General features: G+C 37.7%; 1 protein-coding gene across 3 annotated transcripts in view; it reads left to right on the top strand.

Annotated features, from left to right (window-relative positions):
* The first annotated feature begins 15131 nt into the window (after positions 1 to 15131).
* LOC124157307 (leucine-rich repeat-containing protein 9-like) overlaps positions 15132 to 25756 on the top strand; it is a 31630-nt gene continuing 21005 nt past the window's right edge. The window contains exons 1-10 of one of the 3 annotated variants that reach the window (XM_046531929.1): positions 15132 to 15516; positions 15614 to 15754; positions 15824 to 15958; positions 16037 to 16207; positions 16309 to 16464; positions 19772 to 19909; positions 20517 to 20650; positions 23695 to 23896; positions 24103 to 24263; positions 24364 to 24490. In XM_046531929.1, the coding sequence (XP_046387885.1) occupies positions 15298 to 15516; positions 15614 to 15754; positions 15824 to 15958; positions 16037 to 16207; positions 16309 to 16464; positions 19772 to 19909; positions 20517 to 20650; positions 23695 to 23896; positions 24103 to 24263; positions 24364 to 24490 (1584 nt within the window). In that variant the 5' untranslated portion in view covers positions 15132 to 15297. The remainder of the gene's footprint in view (positions 15517 to 15613; positions 15755 to 15823; positions 15959 to 16036; positions 16208 to 16308; positions 16465 to 19771; positions 19910 to 20516; positions 20651 to 23694; positions 23897 to 24102; positions 24264 to 24363; positions 24491 to 25756) is intronic. The other 2 variants (XM_046531927.1, XM_046531928.1) reach the window with 2 other exon arrangements.

Genomic DNA, 25756 nt, shown 5'->3' on the forward strand with positions numbered 1-25756 from the left:
AAGGGATGCGTTCCTCGGGGTCTTTGCGCTATACGAATTTGCGTTATACGAGAGCGTTTTATCATTGGGAAGATAGGGATGCGTTCCTGGTAGGATAGGTCTTGGGTATTGAATTTCCTCTAAAACATCTATATTCCCATAAAAAGCCTTAGAAAACATTATTTATATAAATTTTTATAGTTAAAAACATCTCTAAAGATAGTATGCACGCATTCAAAGACTTTTATTCACGTTAAAAAAAATTCTTACGTGCTTTTGAAATTCCCTCCTGTCGTGCGGGTGGGCTAACATCTGCTATCTCAAGGGATCGTAATGCGTTGCCGGCAGTTGACGATTTTTCAAACTAGTCTAAAAACAACTATTGTGTCACCCAGGCCCTTTTGTCGCTCATCGAAATGACAGGATAATGCTACTTCGAATGCCATTTCATAGCTAGCGGAGTTTATGAATGATAAATCATTTTAATTTGAAGTCCTCCGAGTCATTAGCAGCTACGTGAAACAGCCTTTAAATGCCTTGAAACCTGACCCAGGTTTTCCTTCCCTGAAAATGAATGAACGAGATTGCATTCTTTTCCAAAGCAATATCGTCTCGTCAACACTAAAAACTGGTTGAGGGGGAAAGGAGCCACTTTCAATCACAGCTTGGAGTTCATCAGAAAATGTTGCGGTGACTGCGCTATCAACACTTGCATATTCACCTGATATCGCCGCACTGAAAATACCTGCTTGCCGTTTAAATGCTGGAACCAACCGGAGCTTTCACTAAATGTCTCGGAGCGATTACAACCCTCGTCTTTTTGTACTGATTCTCTATGACCTTTCCGTACGTGTAGACCGCTTGGTTGAAGTTGGTGCGGCTGAGGTCACTGATGTTTTAACTACGTCTTTATTCAGAATAAGGCATCGTACGTTTAAACTTCCGTGCAATATCGCTTTGACGCTCTCCATTTTCAAAGCAATTGACCTCTTTCAATTCCTCTTCTAGCTTTATAGTTTTTTTGATAAATTCTTGATTTTTCTACACGCATTCCTATTTTTTGCCATATTCTCTTGGTTTTTTACTCTGTATGGCTCTATCTAAATCACCTTCCACTGCTGAACTCTATTCCTGAGACGCAGAAGGCCTAAGACTGCGGGGAGGGAACGAAGCCATTGTGTTTGAGACTCTATAGCGGACCCTTTTATGTGTTGATGCTATTCATGCGCAACTTGACCACCGCTCCATTTCTCCCCCGTGAATACCGATGACCTTGAAGGCTTTGGCGTAGACGCTCTACCTGGAAGTCAATCGCCCGATAACCTATGACGGCAAAAATGCGTCTCAAACCGTATTGCTGAAAAAAAATTATTTCCACTAGCCCCACGCTTAATTAACGATCTAAATTATTTATTATCATTCTGTTAAGGAGACGAGATAAATTACTTCGGTAAGCCGGCTATCTGGACCCAATGACGAGTAATACTTTTGGCCATTGCACAGCAATAGATTTCGATTAAGCTTTGAGGCAAGCAATAACATTAATATGCGTAAAATGATAGAAATTTCGTTTGTACTTCGCGCAAGTTCACGTTTTATCACGAGAGCGTTTAAGAGTTTTGATTAGGCTACACTGCGTTGCAATGTTTCCCCGAGGAACGTATTTGCGCTATATCGAAATTGCGCTAATCGAAATTGCGCTATACGAGACATGGGTGTACTATGAATTGATGAACGACAATGGATGTTAGGTGGGGCAAGTTAGTTACCACAAGTAAAAACGTGGCATTAGCAATGCGATGAGGTCACAGTGATAAGTAATCGCAGATGATGATTCCTTCGTAGAAGCTGAACACGCTCGTTGGCACACCTTTTTTGTGCATAAATCCAGTACCATCCATAAGAATGCTATATAATATTTGAATCCACACCGTGCTGCCATTCATTCAGTAATGCAGAGCAAAGCAACAGATGTAGCCATGTGGAGCAGAGCAATAGATGGAGCCATGCAGAGCGAAGCAATAGACAGAGCCACGTGGAGCAGATTTTTGATTTCTATTGCACGTCTCTTATGATGAGAACCATCATAGTTGACAATGGCCTTCTCTGAGCCAGAATGTCAACTTTCCTCCAGACCCTCTGTACTGTAGGTCTCAGATGTTGAACCCTTATAGCTCAGAGTGGAACAGTAAACACTCTGTTGCGATTCTACTTCCTGCTATTTATGTAAATATCAATGGAAAAATTTACCCCTGAATGCGAAGTACCTATTTCATTTTCTCTGAATGATTTGTTCTTGAGGGTCACTATGTATGATTTGGGTCTAATAGGTTGGTTTCCTATTATTTTTTTATTGCCTAAATCGAAAGATTATTACTTCTGGAGTACGTAGTTTACGCTTTTAGATTTTTAAATGACAATATCTATTTTTTGCGATAAAATGAAAAGTGAAAATTTTCAAGCGCACGAAAACGCGACGGGTAAGTATGAATGCCGGGAAAACTCCGTGTGACGTTGATCTGGTTCCTGCTGCCGCAAGTGAGGTGACCTTGGGGCGAGGCTCTGAGCGCTGATACGACGCAGGATGCTAGCAGTTAGCGGAGTACCATGCTAGCTGGTAGCGCTTGGCTTAAATAAGGATTATTAAGACATGTTTGCCTGAGCTCTGTGCCTCATGCATGCATTGGTAACCTCAGGCGATTTAAAACTCCTATCTACTAGTATAGAAACTAGGTCCCTGTGACGCCATGTGGAGTGGCATTGCATGGGCGCTACTCTGGCCTTTTTTAAATGAGGATAAAATTGACCCTTGCCATTCGTCTAAACTGGTATTTCTTAAACCAAATAATTTGTATATTATGAATACTCTAGTGGTGGGTAAGGAATTGCAATCAATGACTTTCGTTTTCTTTGATGAAGGAAACTACCCTATTGCAGACTTTGCTGTAGGAATGTTGAAGTTGTTATGGGTTTCCCACCAGATGAGGTTCTCCATCTCTCGCCGACGTTACGATGTCCGTGTCGTCCATCATCATCAGGGCTAACAAACAACTTCAGCATCATCATATGCCGGGAAAACCTCAGATCTTTGTGCGAAAAATCCACTGAGGAAAAATCATTCGCCTTGTGATGGAGTGATGTATTTGACGTCCCCCTGTGTGCCGCTACCTGGAGAACGCGAAATGTTTAATTTAAACAGGTGCGACCGTCAAAAAACCATGCTTGCACTACAGCTGAAGGGCCAGAATTTTTAGTGAAGGAGAACGACTATGCATTATACAGGAAACGCACCTGAAGTCCCCCGGGAGCCCCTGGAACCCTCCCAAAAAAAATAAAATTAGTTAATAAGTTGCATATTTCGGCCATCTATCATCCTACATGTATTGTTTTAATTGATTCAGAAAGGCAAAAGTAGAGGCTTTCTCCCTCATCAATTTCATTTCTTGAGGGCTATTGAAGGATCTGCAGTAATACTTCAAATTTTATAATGTGCATTTCTTCATAAAATAGTAGAGAAGATTTGATGATCCTGGGATACCGACAATTCTACGCGATTTTTTTAAAGCACTTCGCAACAAGGTACGGTCACCAAATTCACATGTGATGCGCCTATGCACTGCTACGTGGAGAATGTGAAATGTGCAATGCAAACGTTAGTAACAGTCGAAAATTCATGGTTCCACTAAATCTAGAGAGCTGGAATTTTTACTGTGGGTGGATGAACCATTTTTATGCAGGAAACTTTCCCAAAAACTGCAGTGGCACCCTGGAAGATCCCTGAAAAAAATAAAATTTTGTAATAAGTCAGCACATTTAGCTTCTTTTCGAACATTTCTTCCGCAATACCCTGCCCCTTTGACTCATAGGTAGGGAATTAATGTAAACGGTAATGAACGCCATCAGTACACACATAAAAACCCCCGGTAACCCTCTGGACCCCCTTAGAAAAGTTTCAATAAGCTAACGAGCTGCCTTCTCGGGTAGTATCCCCCTATATTCCGCCGGATTTCCTTACCCCTTGCAGTCATCGCCACCGAATGCACAACCGACAAGGAAGGCAGCGGGTAGTATGCAATGCTTGGTGAGGAGTGAAAACCCTGTTGGCGAAGCTGCCCAATAATGAGGAACAGCGAAGCCATTCCGAGGAGTCGCAGGGGTTTCTGGTAACCCTCGGGCAGCGAAGCCGCCCTTTCACAAGGAACGGGGAACTTTCCCGAGGATGTCGCGGAGCAGCTGCAAGGGGACTACCTCTATGCCCGAGTGGGGAAGCCGACCCCTGACAAGGAACGGCGAAACCATTCCGAGGAGTCACCGGTGCGGGGGGGCTCCGGAAACCCTTGGGCGGCGAAGCCGCACTCACACGAGGAACACCGAAGCCCTTCCGAGGATGTCGTGGAGCAGCCGTATGGGGGCTACCTCTACAACCTTTTGTAACAGAAATGCTCCTACACTGGATAATTCTAGTGGATGAACCACTTCACTAATTTTCAAATATGGAGTTAAAGTAATATGTAGGCAATAGATACTCTGTGACCTTGACAAAGACAGTGCACACTCTGCTACTCAATTGTATTCTTGCCACAGAATATTATCCTTCATTTCCCACCATATTATTTCATTATCACATTGACTCGAAATTAAGTTAACTTGGTTATTGACTTCCGAAAACACCCATGGAAGAAAATCTCATGACATCATTTTATCAAGAGTTCATTGTATCCTCCATAGCTTTTAAAGTCGGGAATCATGAACTTTATTTGGCCATGAGACACCATTGTGAGGCATGAGATAGAAAAATACTTCAATTAACTAAGTTGTTCAGTTTCTAATCAGGAGAAAAATGAGTCTCCTTTGTGATGGAGTAATATGCAAATTCGAACTTGGAAGGTGGACTCATGGAAATTGATGAAGAAAATCAGCTACTTGTCAGTCCATAAGGTTGACCTTGATTACCCATCTCTCTTTAGTGATATAAAGAAATTCTATCCAGGGCAGGCCTGTAGATGTGTAGTATTTTTAACCTGCTCAAATTTGTCATTAAGGATAGGGTTGTATACTTAACGGACATGGCACAACTTTTGTATGATAGTTAAATAAATCAAGTTTCAAAAATTGGATGGAAATATGAGAACCCCAGCATGAACCATTGCACCGTCATTGTTGGTATGTACAAAAATTTTGGGCAAATTTGTATGTAGGGAAAAATTTTGGAACACAAGTAGTTCCTGAACTGGCCGCTCTCAGACACCAACGAGCTTTGCATTAATTTTTTCCGCCACTGTACCTCGGTTTGGTAGTTGTGTCCCATTGTTTCCTGAAATTTTAAGTTAAGAGTTCCAGTGGTTTTTATTATTTATCCAGTTTCATAACTATTTTGTATTTGAGATTCTTGTACAGTACAGTAAGTTAAAAAAAAACTTGTCTACAAGCCCACCTTAGTGTGCACCTGAGTTGATTCTGGTGCTGCTCAAGGAATTAGGACAGAGAAGTGAATTGGTTGCAATATTTTTTTTAAGCTGATGCCACTAATTTCCTCTTCAGAGGGTAAGCGATGTATGTACTTCAACGATGATTTTTCAGAAAAATGAAGGGGTTATGAGTGATATTCTAGGTCTAAGTTTCAGTCCCTTAACACGTTGCGGACCGGTCACGGAGATCTCAGTGTTTTGCGTGCCGAACGCTGAGGACCGGCCACGGAGATTTCCGTGTTTTCGCATGTGATAATAAAACTTACTCTGCGTCTTTTAATATTCGTTACTTATGTTTGCATTTGCTTCTGGTGTATTTCAGAATGTGCTTTCATTGATTTAGATTAGTTTTATACCATTCAAATTATAAATTTATTAATATTTTTTCGATGAACGTAATCCACTTTTAGAGATTACTAATGTATAGGAACAAAATGTCACTAACGCACAACCTGTGAAAAAAACTCGATTAAACATTCATTTTTCTATGACACCAACTCTCTAAATTCTACAATATTCTGAAATTATGAATTATTATATTTTAGATGATAAGAAATAATTTTGGTTGGATTTCTTCGGTCCTTTTCATTTGGCTCTAACAAAATCTATTGTCGGTAATTCTCTCATCGCCTACTTTGCGCCATACATTATAACGTATGGAGCAAAGTAATTAATGCATATTTCACCTCTGGGTGCATTAGGCTGTCTTTCACACACACCATGGTCTGGATTCTCACAAGACATCCTATCTCCAGCGCTCAACGTAAACACATCAACAAGTCTCGAGGGCCAAGGACTATGAGGGTCATTTCAGCAGGACCCTGTCTTTCGGTCCTTGATAGAAAAGGACCAGATGGCCCCAACGCTTATCTTTGATAGTCTCTAATTTTTCCCTTTGCTTAGAATGCATATTAGTCTCCTTTGGGGAGTTCTTGAGTTCTTTACTCTCTTCGTTAGAGATCTGAAGTCACATAGTTTAGTGAGGAATCATTTCCTTGGATGAAAGTTGGTGTACGTTTACCCTATGAAAGTGCATGCATACGTAGCCTACGTAAATTTCATTAATTTCCAGAAATAATTCCTGCTATCTTGTCCACCGAAAAATTACTCCAAAAACAATAAGACCCTATCTATAGTAATGGCGTCAACTAGTGGTGGTGCTTGCGGAATAACGGAGAAGGATATATACGAAGAACTTTGTGTTGATGCATTATCAGACGTGCCAGGTGATTGTGTAGACGAGTGTGAGAGCTCAGATAGTGAAATTGGTTTTGATATTGGTGGAAGACAACCTAAAAGAAAAGCTGCACAGATAGTTACACTGATGATAGTGACTCGGATGCAAGTGATAGCAATGGTAGCTTAGTGAAAGACACCTCGGTGACATGGAATAAAATTGACTTTCCAAGAAGTTTGGAAGATTTTCAGGGAGTGGCAGGAATCATTAATGCTCCTGATTGTTGTGAATGTGTTTTAGAAGTGGCAAAAATGTTTTTTGGGGATGATCTTCTCGAAATGATGTGTAATGAGACCAATTTGTACCGAATGCAGAACGAAGGCAGATACAAGTCTTCGCAGAAAACTGGGAAGTGGAAAAATGTAACGGTGGGTGAGATGAAAGTTTTTTTCAGCAATCATAATTTTGATGGGAAAAGTCAGGAAAGATTCAATCAAGGAATATTGGAGCACTGATGAATTTATCAATACACCCATTTTTAGTAATTTGCTCAGCAGGAACAGATTTGAACAAATTTGGAATTCTTGGCATTTCAGTGATAACGAATCAAATTCTGAATCTTCCGATAGGCTACATAAAATTAGACCAATACTATCATATTTCTTAGAAAAATTTAAAAATGTGTACATGCCTAAACGTGATCTCTCCCTAGACGAAGGAGTATTACCTTGGAGGGGAAGATTGAGATTTAGAACATACAATCCAGGGAAATTGCTGAAGTACGGATTATTGGTGCGAATGGTGTGTGAGAGTGAAAGTTATTCGCAACATAGAAATATATACAGCTGAAGGAAAAAAATTAGATGAAACCATATTGACCCTTCTAGATCCGTATTTACACCATTGGCATCATGTATTCCAAGATAATTATTACAATAGCGTACAAATAGCTGAAAATCTTCTAGCGAATAGAACTTGAGTTTGTGGAACCATCCGTTCCAACAGAGGGCCTCCCACTGAATTTAGACATGAAATAAAAAGTATGAAGAAAGGTGACTACACATTCTGTAGACGGGGGAAGTTCTGCTGCTTGCGTGGAAGGACAAGAGGGAGGTGAGGATGATTTCCACAATCCATAACTCGAGTATGGGCGAAGGAAAGCGAAACAGATGGACAGGACAGATACAGAAAAAACCGATTTGTATTTTGGAGTACAATAAGTACATGGGAGGTATAGATAAAGCTGATATGTACTTGGCTTACTTTTCAGTACTAAGAAAAACTATGAAGTGGACAAAAAAAAGTGGTGTTGAGGTTGATCAATTGTGCCCTATTTAATTCTTTTGTGGTATACAAAACATTGAGCACTTCTACCCATTTGACCTTCAAAAAATTTGTTTTGGAAGTAGCCAAGGGCTGGGCTAAATGTGAGGAGGGAGGAAGTGCGTCTTCCAGTGATGATGACACAGAAGGCGAGATAGAAAGGCCAACTCAGCGAGCGCCTCGGCAGGATAACCCGGCAAGGCTAACTAGGGGAATGATGAAACACACTCCAGAGAAGATAGTGGGGTATGGGAAGAAGAAATATCCATCGCGGATGTGTCGAGTTTGTTCTGCTAATAACTTAGGAAGGAAACTCGGTGTATCTGTGGATTCTGCAAGGTTCTCCTGCACAAAGGAGCATGTTTCACCAAATACCATGCAAAAACTAAGTACTAACACCTCTGGTAAGTAAAATGCTTCAAATTTTATTAAAATAAGTTAAAAAGTAAACATTTTATGAGGGTTTTCGTGTATCAGTGTCATTTTGGTTAAAGCTCCTTTAAATGCCCGGTCCTACCGGATGAGATTAGAATTAAATACCATGTTAATGTGTGATTTTAAAATTCACTCAAAAATATGTAGCACATCTATTGAAATTTTATTCATCCCCTTCTCATAAATGCTGGTTTAAATTCCATTAGAAATGGAGTCATAGCTGTTTATATTTAGATCATCATCAACTGGATAAATATGCCTGATTCAATTCCCCTTTCTCTTTTGTTTAGTTCTCAATAATGTACTTTCTTCCCCAACCCTTTCCAGCACCTCTTCATTCCTCACTTTATCCACCCAATTCACTCTCTACAGCCTCCTTCAGACAGGAAAGTAACACGTCTATGATTAAGTTCAGGTCATTCAAGGGAAAAAGAAAAAAAGACCTACATTTCGAGAGTGAATTTTAACCTATGTTTTTGTCACATTTATTTCAACCTCAGTTCACAAGCTTTAAGAATGTAGTCACAGCAAGTTCTGTTTTGTAGTTTAAAAAAAAGTAACCATATGCACAAGTTTTGAGTTAACTTAAACGGGATTTTTTTTCTAAAAAACTATTGAAATTCTGGGAGAGGAAATCATGGGGAATGCCTGATGGCAAAAGTGAATGATACTGTGATGCATCAGCAGAGTAGGGCCTTAGCAATCAATTTGAATGCCTATTATCAGGCGGCTTGCAAGGTAGCGTTTAGATGCGAAGTGAATCTTAGCCATTAGAAAAGTAGAATAATGCAAACCTAGGGTTTGTGGATCTTCGGATATTTTCGAATCCAAATGCATTTTTAATCGCGTGCTATAAAACAAAGTAATTATCCAAGTTTCTTCTCGGTTAATACAATCAAAGGAATGCTATTTTAATTGTCATATGTACACCTTTTAATATTTTTACTGATGTAACATGATTTTGATAAGCTTTCATCAAGTCATTTGAAAAACAATTAATACTTTACTCGCTCAGGATCTGAACGGTTGCGCACGCATTTGGAAATAAAAATAGGTTTCAATAATCTGATAAATTATCGACTGAATCCAAATTTTCCTTGCATAAGTTTCCCCCAAATTTTTTCACTTTATCATCGCATATTGACACGTATGTTTCACTCACAGTTGCTTCAATAGTGGTAAGGTGAATTTTGCACTCCTTATATGATAGTTGCATGCCATTATGCACGCACATTAGGGCGGATCGGAAAAATCGATTTTTTTCAAATCCATCTGGCCCAATGAAAAAAAGTTGTGGGACCGATCAAAAATAAGGCCTGAAAAATTTGAGACCTCTAGGTGAACCCCTGACCCTCGCTCAAATGCGATTTAGGGGGGGAAGGTCAAAATTCAAAAAATATAATATTTTATGGTCATTCTCTATAGATTTTGCCTAGTTACTGCCCTTTTAGGGCAAAAATTTCGTGCATTTTGACGTATCTGCCACCGTTTAGCCACAAAATGCCTATTTTGAGTCCGCGTCCGCGAAGAAAATATTCCAACGCCCACGCAGCGTCGCGGAAACAAGAGCGGCTGGCCGATCCCTTCCCCTCCCCGCTCGCTTCTCCCCCTCCCACGCCTCGAGTGCAGCAAAATTCATCCCGCGTGTGCTTCTAGCAGGGCGTTCATCTTGGATAATGTAAATCGGAAGATGGTAGAAAGTAAAAAAGGATGCGTCGTGAGACGACTTGTTCCTTATTTGGCGCCTCGTCGGCGTTAAACAAATCGATATTACCAACACTTAGAGAAGTGATGAAATATTTTTAGATCCGAGAACGCAGGAAAGGAGCATACGGTCTATGTAGAGGCCTCTTGAGTGGCTATAAAGGTGTGCGAACTGTGCTTTTCTTCCATTATGTGTGTGACTAAATGGATTTAGTGGTACCACAGGAAGACTAAAACGGAACGGACGTACGGAAAATGCAAATAGGCCAAAATTTGAGTTTTATTGAAGTACAAAACTCAAACGCTTTTAAAGGAACATTTGAAATTATGCGATATTTTTGCGTTTAAGTGCAAGAAGGAGCAAAAGGTTCCTCCCTAATGAAGAAGTATTTTGAGAGATAAGCGGACGAAACGAAAGATGATGGCTGCTGGATTGAATCCTAATGAAACTCGGCAACTGAGGAAAAAAATGGAATCGTCGGAGAGCGTTGAGTCAACATCGTCAATTCTTGTATGGGTAAATAGTATCAAAAATTATCTTCATCAATTCATCCGAAGAAAATTAAACTTACGAGGTATCTGCCGATTTGTTTCTCTACGTTCCTCATGACATAAGCATTAAGGACTAAACGAAAACTGGAACTTCTGCGAGGAAAATGCATCGGGCAACTGTGATAGAGGTATATGCTAGAACTAAGCAATAGCAGTGATCGTCCTCGCAACTTTAGCTGACGCAAAAATAGTAACTTCGTAAGATACATCCAAGGTAGTTTGCAAGAATTACTTACGTATACAGAAAAAGATGCTAATTATTGTGAATACGAAAAGAGAGGTATCAAAGGGTGTCATCAAAGGGCTACATTTTAATGGGGTGAAAGACTATACTTTTGTCTGATGAAAAAAGGCAAGAAGAATTATCAATGCAAGTGTAGAGGGAAATGTGTGGTGTTAGTTGAAGATCCAGGGACCCACTTTTGGGGGTCTGCCTCCCCCGTAGGAGGATTGCTAATTCAAAAGTTATAAAATCTGCGGTTATTGATTCCTTTCCGAGTAAAAACTAGATGAACAAAATTAAAAATGATTTGAATGTGATGGAACCAAGTGAATACCGCCGAAAAAGGAGGCATCATCCCTCTGCTGCAAGCATAATTCCAACATCCCTTGTAGTGTGGGTAAACTCTTCTCGGGATTTTCACCGGGTTAATTCTTCCATAATGGGCAACGTATCAAGCTCCGACTCGGGACTCAATCTCAGGGATAAATTATGTTGAATCCCGAGAAGAGTTTACCCACATCATTCGCCGGGAAAGCATCAAATCATATTTCATTCCTTACAGTGGTCTTGCTATTTGCACTAAGTTGACTTAGATTTGCGACATTAACATTGGGAGGGCAATTTAGGGACCCAATTTGCGTTGTTGCAAGGATGCGTTTGACGACCAATCCGAGATTTTGTTAATTGCTTGATTTTAATATAGACGTAAAGGACTACCCACTGATGATATATTGGAGATAGATCACGACACCTCCGGTTACATCTGACGTTAGCGCTGTGGAAATTTAAAAGTCTATTGATGAATGTTCAAATTTGAAGTTCAATATTCTTTTTATTATACATGCGGACGAGATATTCGTAAAAGAATTCACCAAAACTTTGTTGACAACAGCGAAAGTCGAGGAATGACACTGACATAAGAAATATAGACTGGAAAGCAGATAATTGAGTAATTCTATCGTGATTGTTCCCTCAAAGACGAAGACGAAACATCAAATATTAGTTAGACTAACGAAGCACTTGGTGTGAAATTTGGGGCGCGGTAGAGGCGAGCGGGGAGAGGACGCGAGTGGCCTGCAACCAAAATCCATTTAGTCACAGCTGTCGGACAATACCGGAATAGAAGCATATATCCGAAGTTCGCACACCTTCACAGCCACTCGAGAGGCCTCTTCATAGACCTTATGCTCCTTTCCTGCGTTCTCGGATCTAAAAATATTTCATCACTTCTCTAAGTGTTGGTAATATCGATTTGTTTAACGCCGACGAGGCGCCAAATAAGGAACAAGTCGTCTCACGACGCATCCTTTTTTACTTTCTACCATCTTCCGATTTACATTATCCAAGATGAACGCCCTGCTAGAAGCACACGCGGGATGAATTTTGCTGCACTCGAGGCGTGGGAGGGGGAGAAGCGAGCGGGGAGGGGAAGGGATCGGCCAGCCGCTCTTGTTTCCGCGACGCTGCGTGGGCGTTGGAATATTTTCTTCGCGGACGCGGACTCAAAATAGGCATTTTGTGGCTAAACGGTGGCAGATACGTCAAAATGCACGAAATTTTTGCCCTAAAAGGGCAGTAACTCGGCAAAATCTATAGAGAATGACCATAAAATATTATATTTTTGAATTTTGACCTTCCCCCCCTAAATCGCATTTGAGCGAGGGTCAGGGGTTCACCTAGAGGTCTCAAATTTTTCAGGCCTTATTTTTGATCGGTCCCACAACTTTTTTTCATTGGGCCAGATGGATTTGAAAAAAATCGATTTTTCCGATCCGCCCTAACGCACATGGCATGCATGAGGGGCGAGAGGAAGGGGTAGGCAGAAGGAGAGGTGGAAGGGAAGGAGCGCGCTCCCTCCGTCTTTCATGCAATGAAGCTATGAGCGAGGTAGCAAGGGACGAACACATCTGATCTTGCATGTAATGAGGCAATGTTGCCTTCAAAGCGAAGGTGGGCAAGCTATGTGATGTACACAGTTTGCGTTTCCAGTCTGCTTCGTCTTGTTTGAGGGTGCTCATGGTACGCTAGCTTATTTGAAAATTGTGCTGTTTGGACTGCTGAATGTTAATATAGTCTTGAGGTTGCAAGAAATCTTTCTGTTGATCAATTAGAGCTTTAAAAACTTAAATACCGTTATAAATGCATCGTGTTTGGTCTCATTCTTTTTTGAGCCTTGTGCAAGTCAACCAATTGCTGAAAGCTATTGAGACACTTTCGGGCCCAATAGGTGACTCATCTAGCTTTTGGCCTCTAGAAATGGAGAATTGAAGCAGGTAGGTCGAAATAGGTCAGTTGGTGAGAAGGGGTAGAGATGAAAAACATTCCATTGTTCCCGTGTAGCTTGATGCTCTCCTTAAAAGCTAATGATTTATGGTCGGTGTGGTCTAGAAAAGGAAAAAAACGCCAGAGGCATGGGCTGAGGTCTGATGGAGGGCCGAATGTGGTTTTATTAAATCTGCGACGTAGTTATTTTGACGTGATCATTATACTAAGGCGCTGAGATCCCCCCGACAGTGTTCAATCTCCTAGGAAGATCCACACTGTGTGCCTGATGTATTTTGCCTTAAAATTTTCCTTGCCTTGTAATTCTGTTGCATAACCTCCACGAGAGCTTTTAAACAAAATGGTATCGGAACTCTTTCACTTACACTAATGGGACGCTACCGTCACTGATGCATTCATTTGAAATTTCGGATCCAAATTCGACTTCTTCAGCGAATTTGGATCCGAAGTATCTGCTGAAGGGCAATATCCGTGGATTTTAGAATCCGAGGTATCCTATCCGACCATCCCCACTTTTTATATAATTAGAGCGCTTCAGTGGAGGGCACTTACATTAAATTTGAAGTATCCTTGCGTGCATGCAACTTTCAACTACTGTCGTGTAGTTGAAAGTTGCATATGTATTAGGATTACATTCTCGAAAGGAATCTACGCATCGTCGGGAAGCAATCCTCAAAGACGGTGATGACGCCAATCTTTACCGATCTTCACGAAACTCGGACGGGAGATCTTTTTTAAAAAATATACTATAATTTTTTTTTTAATCTATGCCTGGTGACGTACCTCACAAAAGCCGAGTACTTCGAGATTTAAAATAGAATGCAAGACGCGGCCACTTCCGAGAGCTTCGAGAACTACGAGATGATATGATATCATGCGGCCTTCTGCACGTAACAGTTCCTCTCCACCCGCCCGGAATAGTTTTTTGAACTACCGTGCAATATGCATCATATTATTTTAACCCATGGAAGGCGTGATTAGGGACTTCCGACGTGGTAATTCTTACCTGTGTTTGGGTCTACGATTTCGCCACGGCTCATGATTATAGGGTAGTTACACTATTGCGCTACTTCAATGAGACTAATCCACATGAAAGATCACTCGCAGCTTTCCGGAAAGACCCAGCTTTGCGCAGATGCCCCGTATAGAGTCTGGTATCTGTTTTCATTTTCTCCATAATCTCGTTCCGCCGCAGGAGACGCGAGTAGGAGCACACAAGATGGAAAGAAGATAGAGTGGTGACACATTCTGTTTCTTTGGAATCATCAAGTATACCGAAATGACTGCATCTCGATCGGTGAACCCGGTGTCACTTGGATGATAAGTCTTCGCTTCCACTCGGCCTTTCACAGCTTCGAGAGCCTCGGTCACGCGTGGGAAATTTGAATAAGGATAAAGTGAGGAACACTCTCTGTATTCTTATCGATCGAACATGAATCTAACAGAAAACCTTTAGCCGACAGCGACTTACTTAGCCATACCATATGTACGACTCTTGTCACCTCTACGGGAAGGAAAACTTTTGATAACTCCTCCCCCCCGCACAAAAGTACTGCGATCTCTAATAATCATTACTGCGTGTCGATGAAAATCGTACTTAAAAACCTGGTAGTAACAATCCAAATTAAAGCGAGTTATTGGTCATCATAAATAGCACTTTTCAATAATTTAGTTTAATACTCACATCCGTAACAGACGTAATTTTGAAACAAGGAAAAAAATCGTGCGCAAACTCAAAATGTTTATCATCACCATCCTTTACAATAGAATTACTTGGTTCCGGGAAAGTACTCATATTTTCTTTTCTTCGTTCTATGACATTGTCGATCGATGTATTGGAACCATTTCGTCGTCATTGGTTATCTATGAATGACCAGCTGGAATCACCAACCAATCAGCGATGTGATAGACCATATTACTTTTTCCATGGTTTTCAGCAAAAAAAAACGAAATGAAATGTGTCGTATGTTGCTTACGTCATTGTTGAAGCGCACTGTGATTAGTGTAACGGTTAGAGCTCAAGTAATTCAACTATAAGTTGAACAAGTGGTAAACCAAGTAATCTGCATTTAGGAATCATTACTCTGAAAGTAGACTTGCGGTAATTCTGATGATAGGCATCTTAAAATGTGCATTTTTGATGCAGAGAAATAATGAATATGCTCTCTGCAGACGATAATAGATATGGATATTTTTCATCGCAATCGGAATTTTACTCTTTCTTTGAAAAAGTTGACTCCCTCATAAACTTCCCTCAGCACTCCCGTTTCATTACTAAACTGATAATTATTAAACAGCCAATATCTTCCCTCGCCGGTTTGCAGAATATGCATCAACTTAAAGAACTTTGGGTAGCAGAATGCTCACTTAAGGTAACATTTTCCATTAACAGTCATCCACCGAAAGCAATTATGAAATTTATAATGCTATTTATGTCAAAACACTGATTTTAATTTCATGAATTACAAGAAAATAGAGTGCTTGGAAGGTTGCACAAACATGGAAAAATTATATTTGTATTCAAACAAAATTTCCAAAATCCAAGGCCTGGATAACTTAGAGGAACTTCAAACTCTGTCCCTTTCTGGAAATGAGATCAATGAAATCATGGTAAAGGTTTATTTTGTTAAGTTATACAAGTTTTCAAACCAATAATTTTTTTTTCCATTCTTCCTTCAGAATATCAACCATTTGAGAGAACTTAGAGAATTGTACCTGAGTGACAATTATATTAGAGAGATAGGTAGAGCCCTTACCATGAACAAGAAGTTAAAAATATTGAATATTTCTGGAAATCCTTTGTTTAACTTGACTGTAAGTATTAATTTTTATTGATGATTAGCGTGGATTTTAATACACCTCATTACATGGGTTAAACCAAAATAATTCCAGGAAGCTGTTCACCTTTCAAGCTTGGAGTCCCTCAGTTTTGCAGACCCAGTTTTTAAAGTATGTCCTTTGACATACTTGTGCAATTATAGAATATTCATGATTAGTCAACTAAATAATCTAAAAGTTCTGGACTCACTTAGCGTATTAGAAGAAGAAAGAAGTAGAGCACAGGTAAAGAGGCCTCAAATAATACAAATAATTCAACCAACTGTAATGCCAACTGAGTAATCAGTATTGCATCCATGAAACTTAATGAATTTTACTTATTTCAGGAATTCATCAAGAAGAAGAAGATATTCTACAGCATGAGAAAAAATCAAATTGATCACCACTACTACAAGGATAAGTTTGAAAATTTAAATGATAAACATGCTGCCATGATCAAATTCAAGGATGTAATATACAATTTGAAAGTGGAAGAAATTCAGGTTTACATCATATTTTTTCAATTTTATCATCAAATTTTATCAGCATGATTTTTTAGGGATTCCATTAACTTTTAAAGGCCTGGTTACACAGTACATTAAAAAGTACAAGTTGATGTGCGTTTGCGTGAATGATTTTGGTGGACCGTAACAGAACATATACGAAAGCATGAACCAAATTAGAACAAATTCTATTTTACTGTTCATGCATTCACACAAGTTGGGTGGTTACACAGTGCATTTTCACGGTCATACATTTAGGCATTAACCTGTACGTAAATCACATTGGCAAGTATTTAAATCCATGTATTCACATCAAAGTGAACACGTCCAATAGGGTGCAAGCAATTCTGCACATGCAGCGCTCCTGCATTCCTGGAACAAGCAGCATTCAACTACGATCCAGAAGTTTATTATTGTGCTGACAACTTGGGAAAATAAAAATAATTCTTTTAAATTGTAAGCTGTTAAAATGCAGCTGTGAATCTACTGGATTATTTTGTGCTGGTGGAAGAGTAAAATTGCCATAACTGGTGCCTCCACCAGATCCATTACGCTTAGTTAAATGATTCTAAGCATTTCTAGGTCAACATTCAAAAATATAATACATAGTTGTTTTACAATGACTTCATAATCCATGGCCTGGTTGAAAGACAGGACAAACATCAAATTTTTGCACTTCAACAAATATTTTTAAACCAAAATTAGCTAAATCGGTTGAGCCGTTTTCGGTTTTTGGCGAGACAAAAGAAGAGCAATTGATTTTTGTACATATTAATATACAGATGTAGGTTAGGGGCGGTCATCAAACAACTTTTTTTGAAATTCAAAGTTCAACATGCTGCAAATTTTGGAGCACGGAGCGATTTTCGTAGACGATGTAGCCTGAGCAGTGGGTTGACATTAGTTCATAGGCGGGCCATAGGGAGATGTGGAGATTACTTTAGGAATCAAGAGGGAAAAGGTGTAGTTCTATGATTATGATTATATAAGTGGAAGGGTCATATTAGTGCGATCATGCCCATACGATACAGTAAATTAAAATACATATATGTATGCTTTTAATTAAGAAATTTTCAAACTTTTTTACATTTCTTTGCATTTTAATACCGGTTATTGTATTTAAAAAAACGTGAGTATTTGATCTATGTGACTTACCTCGAAAATTTCAGATGTGACTGGTGCAGAATCAGCAGAAAAAACTGTTTTAATCGCGACATTTATTGCTGAAATAGTGTAAACAGAGGGTATGTGTTGAGGGTTGCATATGTGCAACATAAATGGCCCTGGCTCCACCGCAGGATGTCAACTTACAGGAACAAAATTTTTTCTCTGTTCATTTGGTACCTCGGGCTACGTTTTAACACATGTCGAACTTTGAAGTTCGAAAAAAGTTGTTTGATGACTTCCCCTAATGTAGGTGATACAATTTTCAAAGGGTCTTGTAGCTTTCTAATAAAATGAGAATATATAATGTATTCATAGGGTAGGGTCCAATGATGGTTACTGACATGCTTTTTGGCTGGAGAAAACTGCAATGGGATGTTAGGCAGAATAAGATCCTAAACAAAGCCACAAATAGGCTCTTAAACAGGTCAGGATAGGCATATTAAATGACAAACATTTTTGATGAAATAGAACCTGAAGGCTAGAAAATAGGTATCATCGACTCTAAGATGAAATGAATGAGTGAAGCAAAGAAAATATTGGGATAGAATACTTCTAATATGTACTCTAAATTCTCAGGTATAGGGTACGGGTAACATGCATGGTTTCATTGCAAAATTTTCAAAGTTATTTGATAAGCTTTATACATTAAGTGAACAAGTGCGTGCCATGCATAAGATTCAATGGGTAGGTACTTCATAAAAAATAACATGAATGTTCAGATGCTAGTCAGTGAAATGATGATACTGCTAAAACCTATCAAAATTTCCTTTTTTGTTCCAAAGCGAACTCTGTTCACATTTTCTTGTATGAAGTAGGTACACTGCAATTAAAAAAATAAATTTTAGGTTACTATTATTGAAATTAAAACTAATTCGTAGCATATGCCACATTTGAAGTTAATAGTTTACAAATGTTTATAGATCACCAACCTACTTCATTTCTAAATGCTTTAAAGAATTTTATAACATTTACACAAGAAATAAAATATCACAGGCTCTTAAAAAAATCAAATCATGCAAGTTTTGAACAATGAGTCAGGTAAATTTTTTAAGCAAAACATTGCTTTCATGAGATGAAGAGTGGCACAACCCTATCCCATCAGCCGCATAAATACATATATCAATACAAATAGATCTCTTTCAAATTACAATTCTTTGAGCTCCATTTAAATTCCATCCCTGCTTAAGACCAACATTTTTGCATCACTAACAGACTTCCTAATTATTGATTTATCCAGCTCAGTTACAGACTAGTTCCAGAGTACTTGTAGACCAAATTTTGTTCCCAGAGTTATGCCATTCACCCAGAATGGATTAAGTTTGGAGTCACATGGTCTTGATGGAGGCCAGGGTATCTCCAAAGGGCTAGTTCTGTGAGCCAAAGGATTTCAAATTGGACACACCCAGAAAGTGTTTCAGAGTCCTATTATTAACTAGACAATCACGCCGTGGATAGCAGTTGTTTTCTCTCCTTTTTTGTACCTTCTGCTGTCTGAGGATTCAGCAACTTCCCAAACTAAAGAGATATCTGTTGAACCATTTTCATTTTGCATCAATCCAAATCACAATGACCCTCAATTTCATAGATTCAGCATCTACTTATCCACAGCAGACAAGTGAGAGTCAGTATAATATTTTTTCAGGTGGTTGGGTTAGGAAAAGACAAGGAAGAAGATGATGATAGCAATTGAAAAAAAAATTGAAAAGGCATGATGATTCATTGTGGTGTAAAATATTTCCGAAATCAGCTAACAGCATCTTTTCACTCAGTGATCAAAAAAAAGCATAGGATTAAAATTAATTTACCATGGCAAAAACAAACAAAAGTAGCCACCGCTGGTTGTTTTAACAAAGTGTCTTAATACATTCTGTCTTTCATCAAAGTACCTATCCAACATATTCCACTTCAGATTTCATTTATACCTAAATTCCACTAGACCATATAGAGTGCCATTTCTAACAAACAAATAATCTGTATAATGGCCAGTTTTTTTTTAACTTTAACCAGAAATCAACAATGTTCTATTTTCTAAATGTATGCTAATGGAGGGCCTGCTCTCTAATCAAGACATGAATTGAATATTTGATCTGATAACAGCTAAAATGAGGTTCATAGGATGATTTACTTCAATTAAGAGCAGGCAGATAAGAATGCAGATCCTTCAATGAAAGATTCCACAGAAATAATAAATAAAAAGCAAGACCACGTGGATAATCAAGTGAAAGAATGGATGACTGCAGAAAATAAAAAGGAGTCCATGAAAGTAGAGAAGTTAAAGGTCAATAGATAATAAAATAGTTTTCAATTGAAAATACTGCACTCTAAAAGTAAAGCAAAATTTAAAAAATTGACACACAAGCCTAAATTAATATGGAAGTATTAAAATGTTTTGCTAAAAGTAAATCTGACTGTACATTCGTCCTTGTGAATGCATATTATATCCTGTGCAATAAAAGTTGACATTAATTAGCAGTGGTGTAATGGCAAAATTAGCAGTGCCGGAACACACTTTCCTGAACTTTTTTTACAGGTGAAATATTACTTGTGTTTTTTTATTACAAGTTATTATTTGCATTTTATCACAAAAATTCTTGTTTTGGTCACGAGCCATTTTAGAAATTTTGAGGCACCAGAATTGATATCAGTTTTGACTATTATGTCTTTTTTTTCCAGGGCTAGAACAGCATTCTGATGCATTCCGGCACCATGACACCACTGTTAATTAGTAAAAACCAAACGCAACAAAATATGATTAAAAGTTTGGTATGCCACTATTAGCGTAGACTTACATGATTTGAAAACTGAGAAGCATTAAGTATGTGATTCTGAACTTAAATTACATATTTTTACAGTGTCAATAACATTATTTGAAATTTGTCAAATAGGTAGGAGTGGAAAAAAACTGCTTGGAGCTGCAGGGAGTTGGAAATATATTTTTAAAGAAAATTACACCCAAAAATCATGAAGCCCCTGGATTCAGAGAGTTGATGGATGCTTTTTTTTGCAAAGATATTTTCAGGTAAAAACTTAAAAATAATAAAGTATTTCTACAAAACAGATAGACAGAGATAATTTCTACAGCAGAATCCACATTTGGTTGCCCATACATCCATAATTAAGAACTTTATAACCAAAATTTTATTCTATAGCCCATGGGCTCCTGCAGTTTCTTGATGATTTAGGCTACCACTCACAACACGAAATTGGTATAACCACTACCAATTGTTATTAACCCGGCAGTGGTCGCGTGGCCTTATACAAGCGCTATTTTTTCTTGAAATTGTGATGATCTGTTACCTCCTCTAGATGATTTTTTAACCTTTCGGAGGATACATGTAAAATATGATTATTAAATCAATGTAAGTTTTTATGAAAAATTACTTGTGTCAAAGCTCTGCAGAGTGGGGTGTGCTAGACACTCCACGCAACCGTTCTCATTACGGTTTGCCGCCTAGTATTTATAGTCGCCTTGAATGTTTTTCATCCATTTTCATCAGATTTGATAGCTACTCTTTCTGAAACTGATCATGAAAATTGTCTTTTTACGTTTACATCAATAAATATTTATGTATTGATAGATTTTTTTGCCTAAGTTCATGTCAACAAATAGAAAGTTAGTACATAATTTCTAATAATGTTACAGTGATGTTTCTTGAAGTGAGCCACGAAAAATCGATCATGTAATACTTGCACCACGTTCATTCAGTACTCTATGGATTCCTGCACTTTCTGAAAAAAGGAAAAAGCTTTGATTTTTGATTGAAAATTTGGAGGAGGAATTATTTGTTTCTGACGTCAACCTTTGTAGAAAATGTGATGTTTTAGAAGTGATTTTTTTAAGACTTCGTTCAATTACGTTAGTGCAGTACTTATTCACAAAAATCATTATTTACGTGTTTCTGTGAATTTACCATTAATGATTGGCCTTATAATACTTACATTCATCGTTTTCAATTCATACTAGATGTCAACTACCTCTAGTGTTAAAGAAAGAGCCTTTGTCTTTTGAATGAATCTTTGAGGGGAGAAGACTGATTCCGATGAAAATTCTGATGAAAAAGAAGATGGGCGCATGACACACTGAACAACAGTGCAGAGATGTTGAACTTGTGTAAAAGGGAAGGGACCTAATGTACATTGGGAAGTTTGGAGTTATAATGTGGAATATGCAGGGATCAAGACCAAACATAAGAACATAAAAGTGTAGCAATGTTACTGAGAGGAGTGGACTTACTGGCAAAAAATATTGGATTCAAAATACGAATGGTTTGTTTTCGTATGATGTTCATTGAAAGAATGGTGAAGAGAATTTTAAATTGCACTAATATTCAGGTAGAGAAAGTCACTGAAAATTATTCTCGTAAAAGAGATAGTGAATCAGACAGGGAAGACTTAGACTTCCTGAATAGTATTTTACTTTAGGCCAGGACAAGTAAAACTGAGTAACAGAATTTTTTATTATTTTGGAGCCACAGTGGATTAGGAGTGGAAATATGCTATTCCTCCATGAGTCATAACATATTTCTCTTTTCCTCTTTATCTCTTTGTTTCGACAACATGAGGCAACATTATAGAATTGGGCCATGAGAAAAAGCTGATGTGCAATGGATTCCTTTTCAAAGAAGATGTTCATATAGGCAATACCTTCCAACCCTCCAAAATATAGCATCAAAATTTTTGTATTGGCAAATTCGATTACATTTGAACTTTGAGATGTACCTACTCAGGGTGGCAACCAGAGGGTCCATTTGTTGTAGATAACAGTCCAAAAGAGGTGGTAAAGCGAATTTTTTCTTCTGTAATCAGAAACAGGAGGAACATAATTTGAACTGCTGGTTCAGTAATATTCCGCAAGCAGATGAAATTCTAAGCAATAATTTGACGGTTGCGGGAACAGTTTGTAAAAAATAAAAGGGATTTAGCACTGTAAGTTGTATATGTAAGAGAAAGAAGAAAATAGCAGCTTATTCTGGTTTAGGAAGAAAAAAGCTCTAGTTTCCTGCGTCGCAAAATAGTCAAAGAATGTAATTCTTTTGCCAACAATCCACACAGCTATTTCTAAGGAGGTGTAGCCACAGTACACAAAATAGGCAGCACCTATCATACAAACAGAAACATCAGGAGATGGTCCATGGCCATTTTTTTCATTTGCCAAACACTGCTGACATCAGTGCATTTGTTACACTTAGGTATTCGAACCCACATTCAAAATTACAAAGAAGTTTTCCTCGTGAGATAACTCGATCCTTATCTTTTCCATACAGTAAAATTAGATCAATATTGAACACGATCTCCAGAGGATTGAAAAAATAGAGGAATTTATATCTCAACATTTCAACTGTGTTCTTTGGCTGAAACAAAAAAAATTGGCAATTTTTCCGGAGGAACTGGAACTGCCTACTGGAAAATAGGGTATTCAAAAATATTTTTTTAAATAAAAGTTGAATTTATGGTTTGAAATATATTGTATAGCCATGCCTAAATAAACAAAGGATACGTCGAGATGTGAACTAGTTCAGTAATATATACTGTTTGAAAGAAATTGAAGGAAGAAAGGAAGGAAGTGTCAGAGACACCCCACGCGACCACGTATGTTCGGAAAATGGACGAGACTACCAACAGATGAGAACAGTTAATAGAAAATGACAGATGATAGGACCATTCAAGATATATTTGTTTGAGGTTCTTTACCCAACAGATCATTTATCCTTTCACAGAAAACATGAAAAAGTGGAGCATCACATCACCATTCAGTGAGCTGTGGTATAAATTTACAACCATTTAGATTAGAATTCATACACTGGGAGAATTCGCCATACTTAATGCATTTCATTGATAAAATTGTTAACATGAATTTCCCAGCTTTCTTGGCCAAGCAATGGTACACATAACAATCCATCATCAGCATCAAAACATTCAGTTCTCCTAGGCACATATCATTAGCAAAGTATAACAACAGATACCAAAGTTATGAGCAACAAAGTCAGGCCTGTATGGATGTTCTGATATTTAAAATCTCACATTATTGAGTTACAAATAATGAATTAAATAATTCTCTTTCAGTGCCCTAAAAATATCTTCGATTAAGATTAATGACGTGACAGCAATATTTAACAAATCTTTTCGTAGCATGCAATCATTTCTGAATATGAGCTCCAAGAGAAAAAAACCAAACAAATACTACATTATGCAGGGTGAAAATAGACCAAAAGATGAATACAGGTGGCTAGTGTCCATTTTAGAGAGTGGGTTTTTTTACTGTAAGGTGAGTGAATTGCCAAAATAAAGGGATGCTTTTTCTTGTAAAGATTTCTTTAATAATTCATAAAATACTAGCAACTATCACTCAGGAAAGTAGAGTCTTGGTGTATTAGAGCAAATTGAATAAACCTAAATGATAATGACCACTTTAAATTTTCTGGTAATGGTAATGCACTAGAAAATGAGTTTTCAAAACACTTGCTCTTCAAGGAATCTCCAGATGTCACCAATTGTTTAGGAATATCGGATGGAAATTGGTTGGAAGAAGTAAAGAAAAAATATGATTTAACTCTCAGTCATAACATCATATACAAAGGAGTACAGAGGACTATTTTAATAGTTAAGTCTCACCCTGAAAATCTTTTGGCCAGGTAACTAAATGCAAAAATTCACACTCTAATAGAAGAAATTATGACCTAATTTCTTCTTAGAACTATTCCACTAAAAACATATAAAATTACATTTTTGCAGAAATGGTGAAGGAGGATACCTGAGACATCAAAAGAAACAATGTCCAGGATGCTGCAAAACATTCAAAGTCAAAAATCCTGATAATGTAATCCCTGCATTTATAATTGAATATGAGTACATCTATGAAGTAAGATTATGATTATTATTGATCAAAAGAAAGTATGAAAGAGTTTGGCTTTATTATGAATTACCTTCACAAATGCAGTTACCCTACAATCTGAATACTAAACAAACTTTATAGGTGCTAATATTGACAGTGACTATATAAGTTATTTTCAGTAATCTATTAAAAGTAATCATATTTCTGGTAATGCTTACTTTTAGTACATAATTTAATTCTAATTGTTCCCAGTATTCTGAACCACTGACTGGAGAGGAATTGATCTAATAAAACCAATCCTAAATGGAGGGTGGCCACCACTCAGGGAATCTGGCAAAACTATATAAAAACCAAGGATTAAGAAAATAAAATTAATAATCCAATAAAACCTAGGAATTACCACTACTTACTACACAAAAACTTAGTATTTCTTAATCCCAAGGATAAAAAGCAAACATTTAGTGACTCATCGTGGACATTTTATGGAGCAATCTTGAAGTAAATATTATCTGTGAAGAGAAATTGAAAAATAAAATAAAAGATTACATTATTTTAGTGATATTAGATCAATCAATAAAATAATATTTTTATTTTTATATCAGACAAGTTTAGCTGACACTGTCAAAATTAGCTTTCAATTAATTTATGAAGTGGGCAAATCACATAACAATTTTTTTGCCCCTCTTTAGTTAACCCAGATAAACTTTGCCAATATCAAGATGCCTTTAAAATACAAGCTGTTGATAATAAAGAATGGCCATGTTCTATATTCATAATTAATAAGTGCATAATCACTAAAATATTGCCTTAATGTTGAATATGTACATTGGTTGGTCATCAACCAATCGGCCGATACTTTAGACAGAGAAAAACTATTCGTTGATAAAATTGAAAATCAATAGATGAAATAATAATAATTTTTATTTACCGAACTGGCAATGTACATTGCATGGTTTCGTCACAAAAATCAAAGTGAATAGATAAATTATAATAATACAAATTACATAAATTCATTTAAATAGTCGCTAATATCATAATAGGCTTTACCTGATAAAAAAAATCGTAATTTAACTTTGAATAGGGATGGGGGACAACTTTTAAATTCAGACGGAAGTTTATTAAAAATAATAGATGGAGTGTGATGAGGTCCCTTGAGAGCTAGAGATAGATGGTGACTTTCAAGGTGAACGTCACCTTTTGAGCGAGTGTGGTAGTCATGCCATTCATGATTCCTTGGAAAATGCTCAGGATGCACTTTAACAAAAGTGGCACAGTTCAAGATAAAAATGGAAG

This window comes from Ischnura elegans, chromosome 4 (assembly GCF_921293095.1).
Source record: "Ischnura elegans chromosome 4, ioIscEleg1.1, whole genome shotgun sequence".
NCBI classification, from domain to species: domain Eukaryota; kingdom Metazoa; phylum Arthropoda; class Insecta; order Odonata; family Coenagrionidae; genus Ischnura; species Ischnura elegans.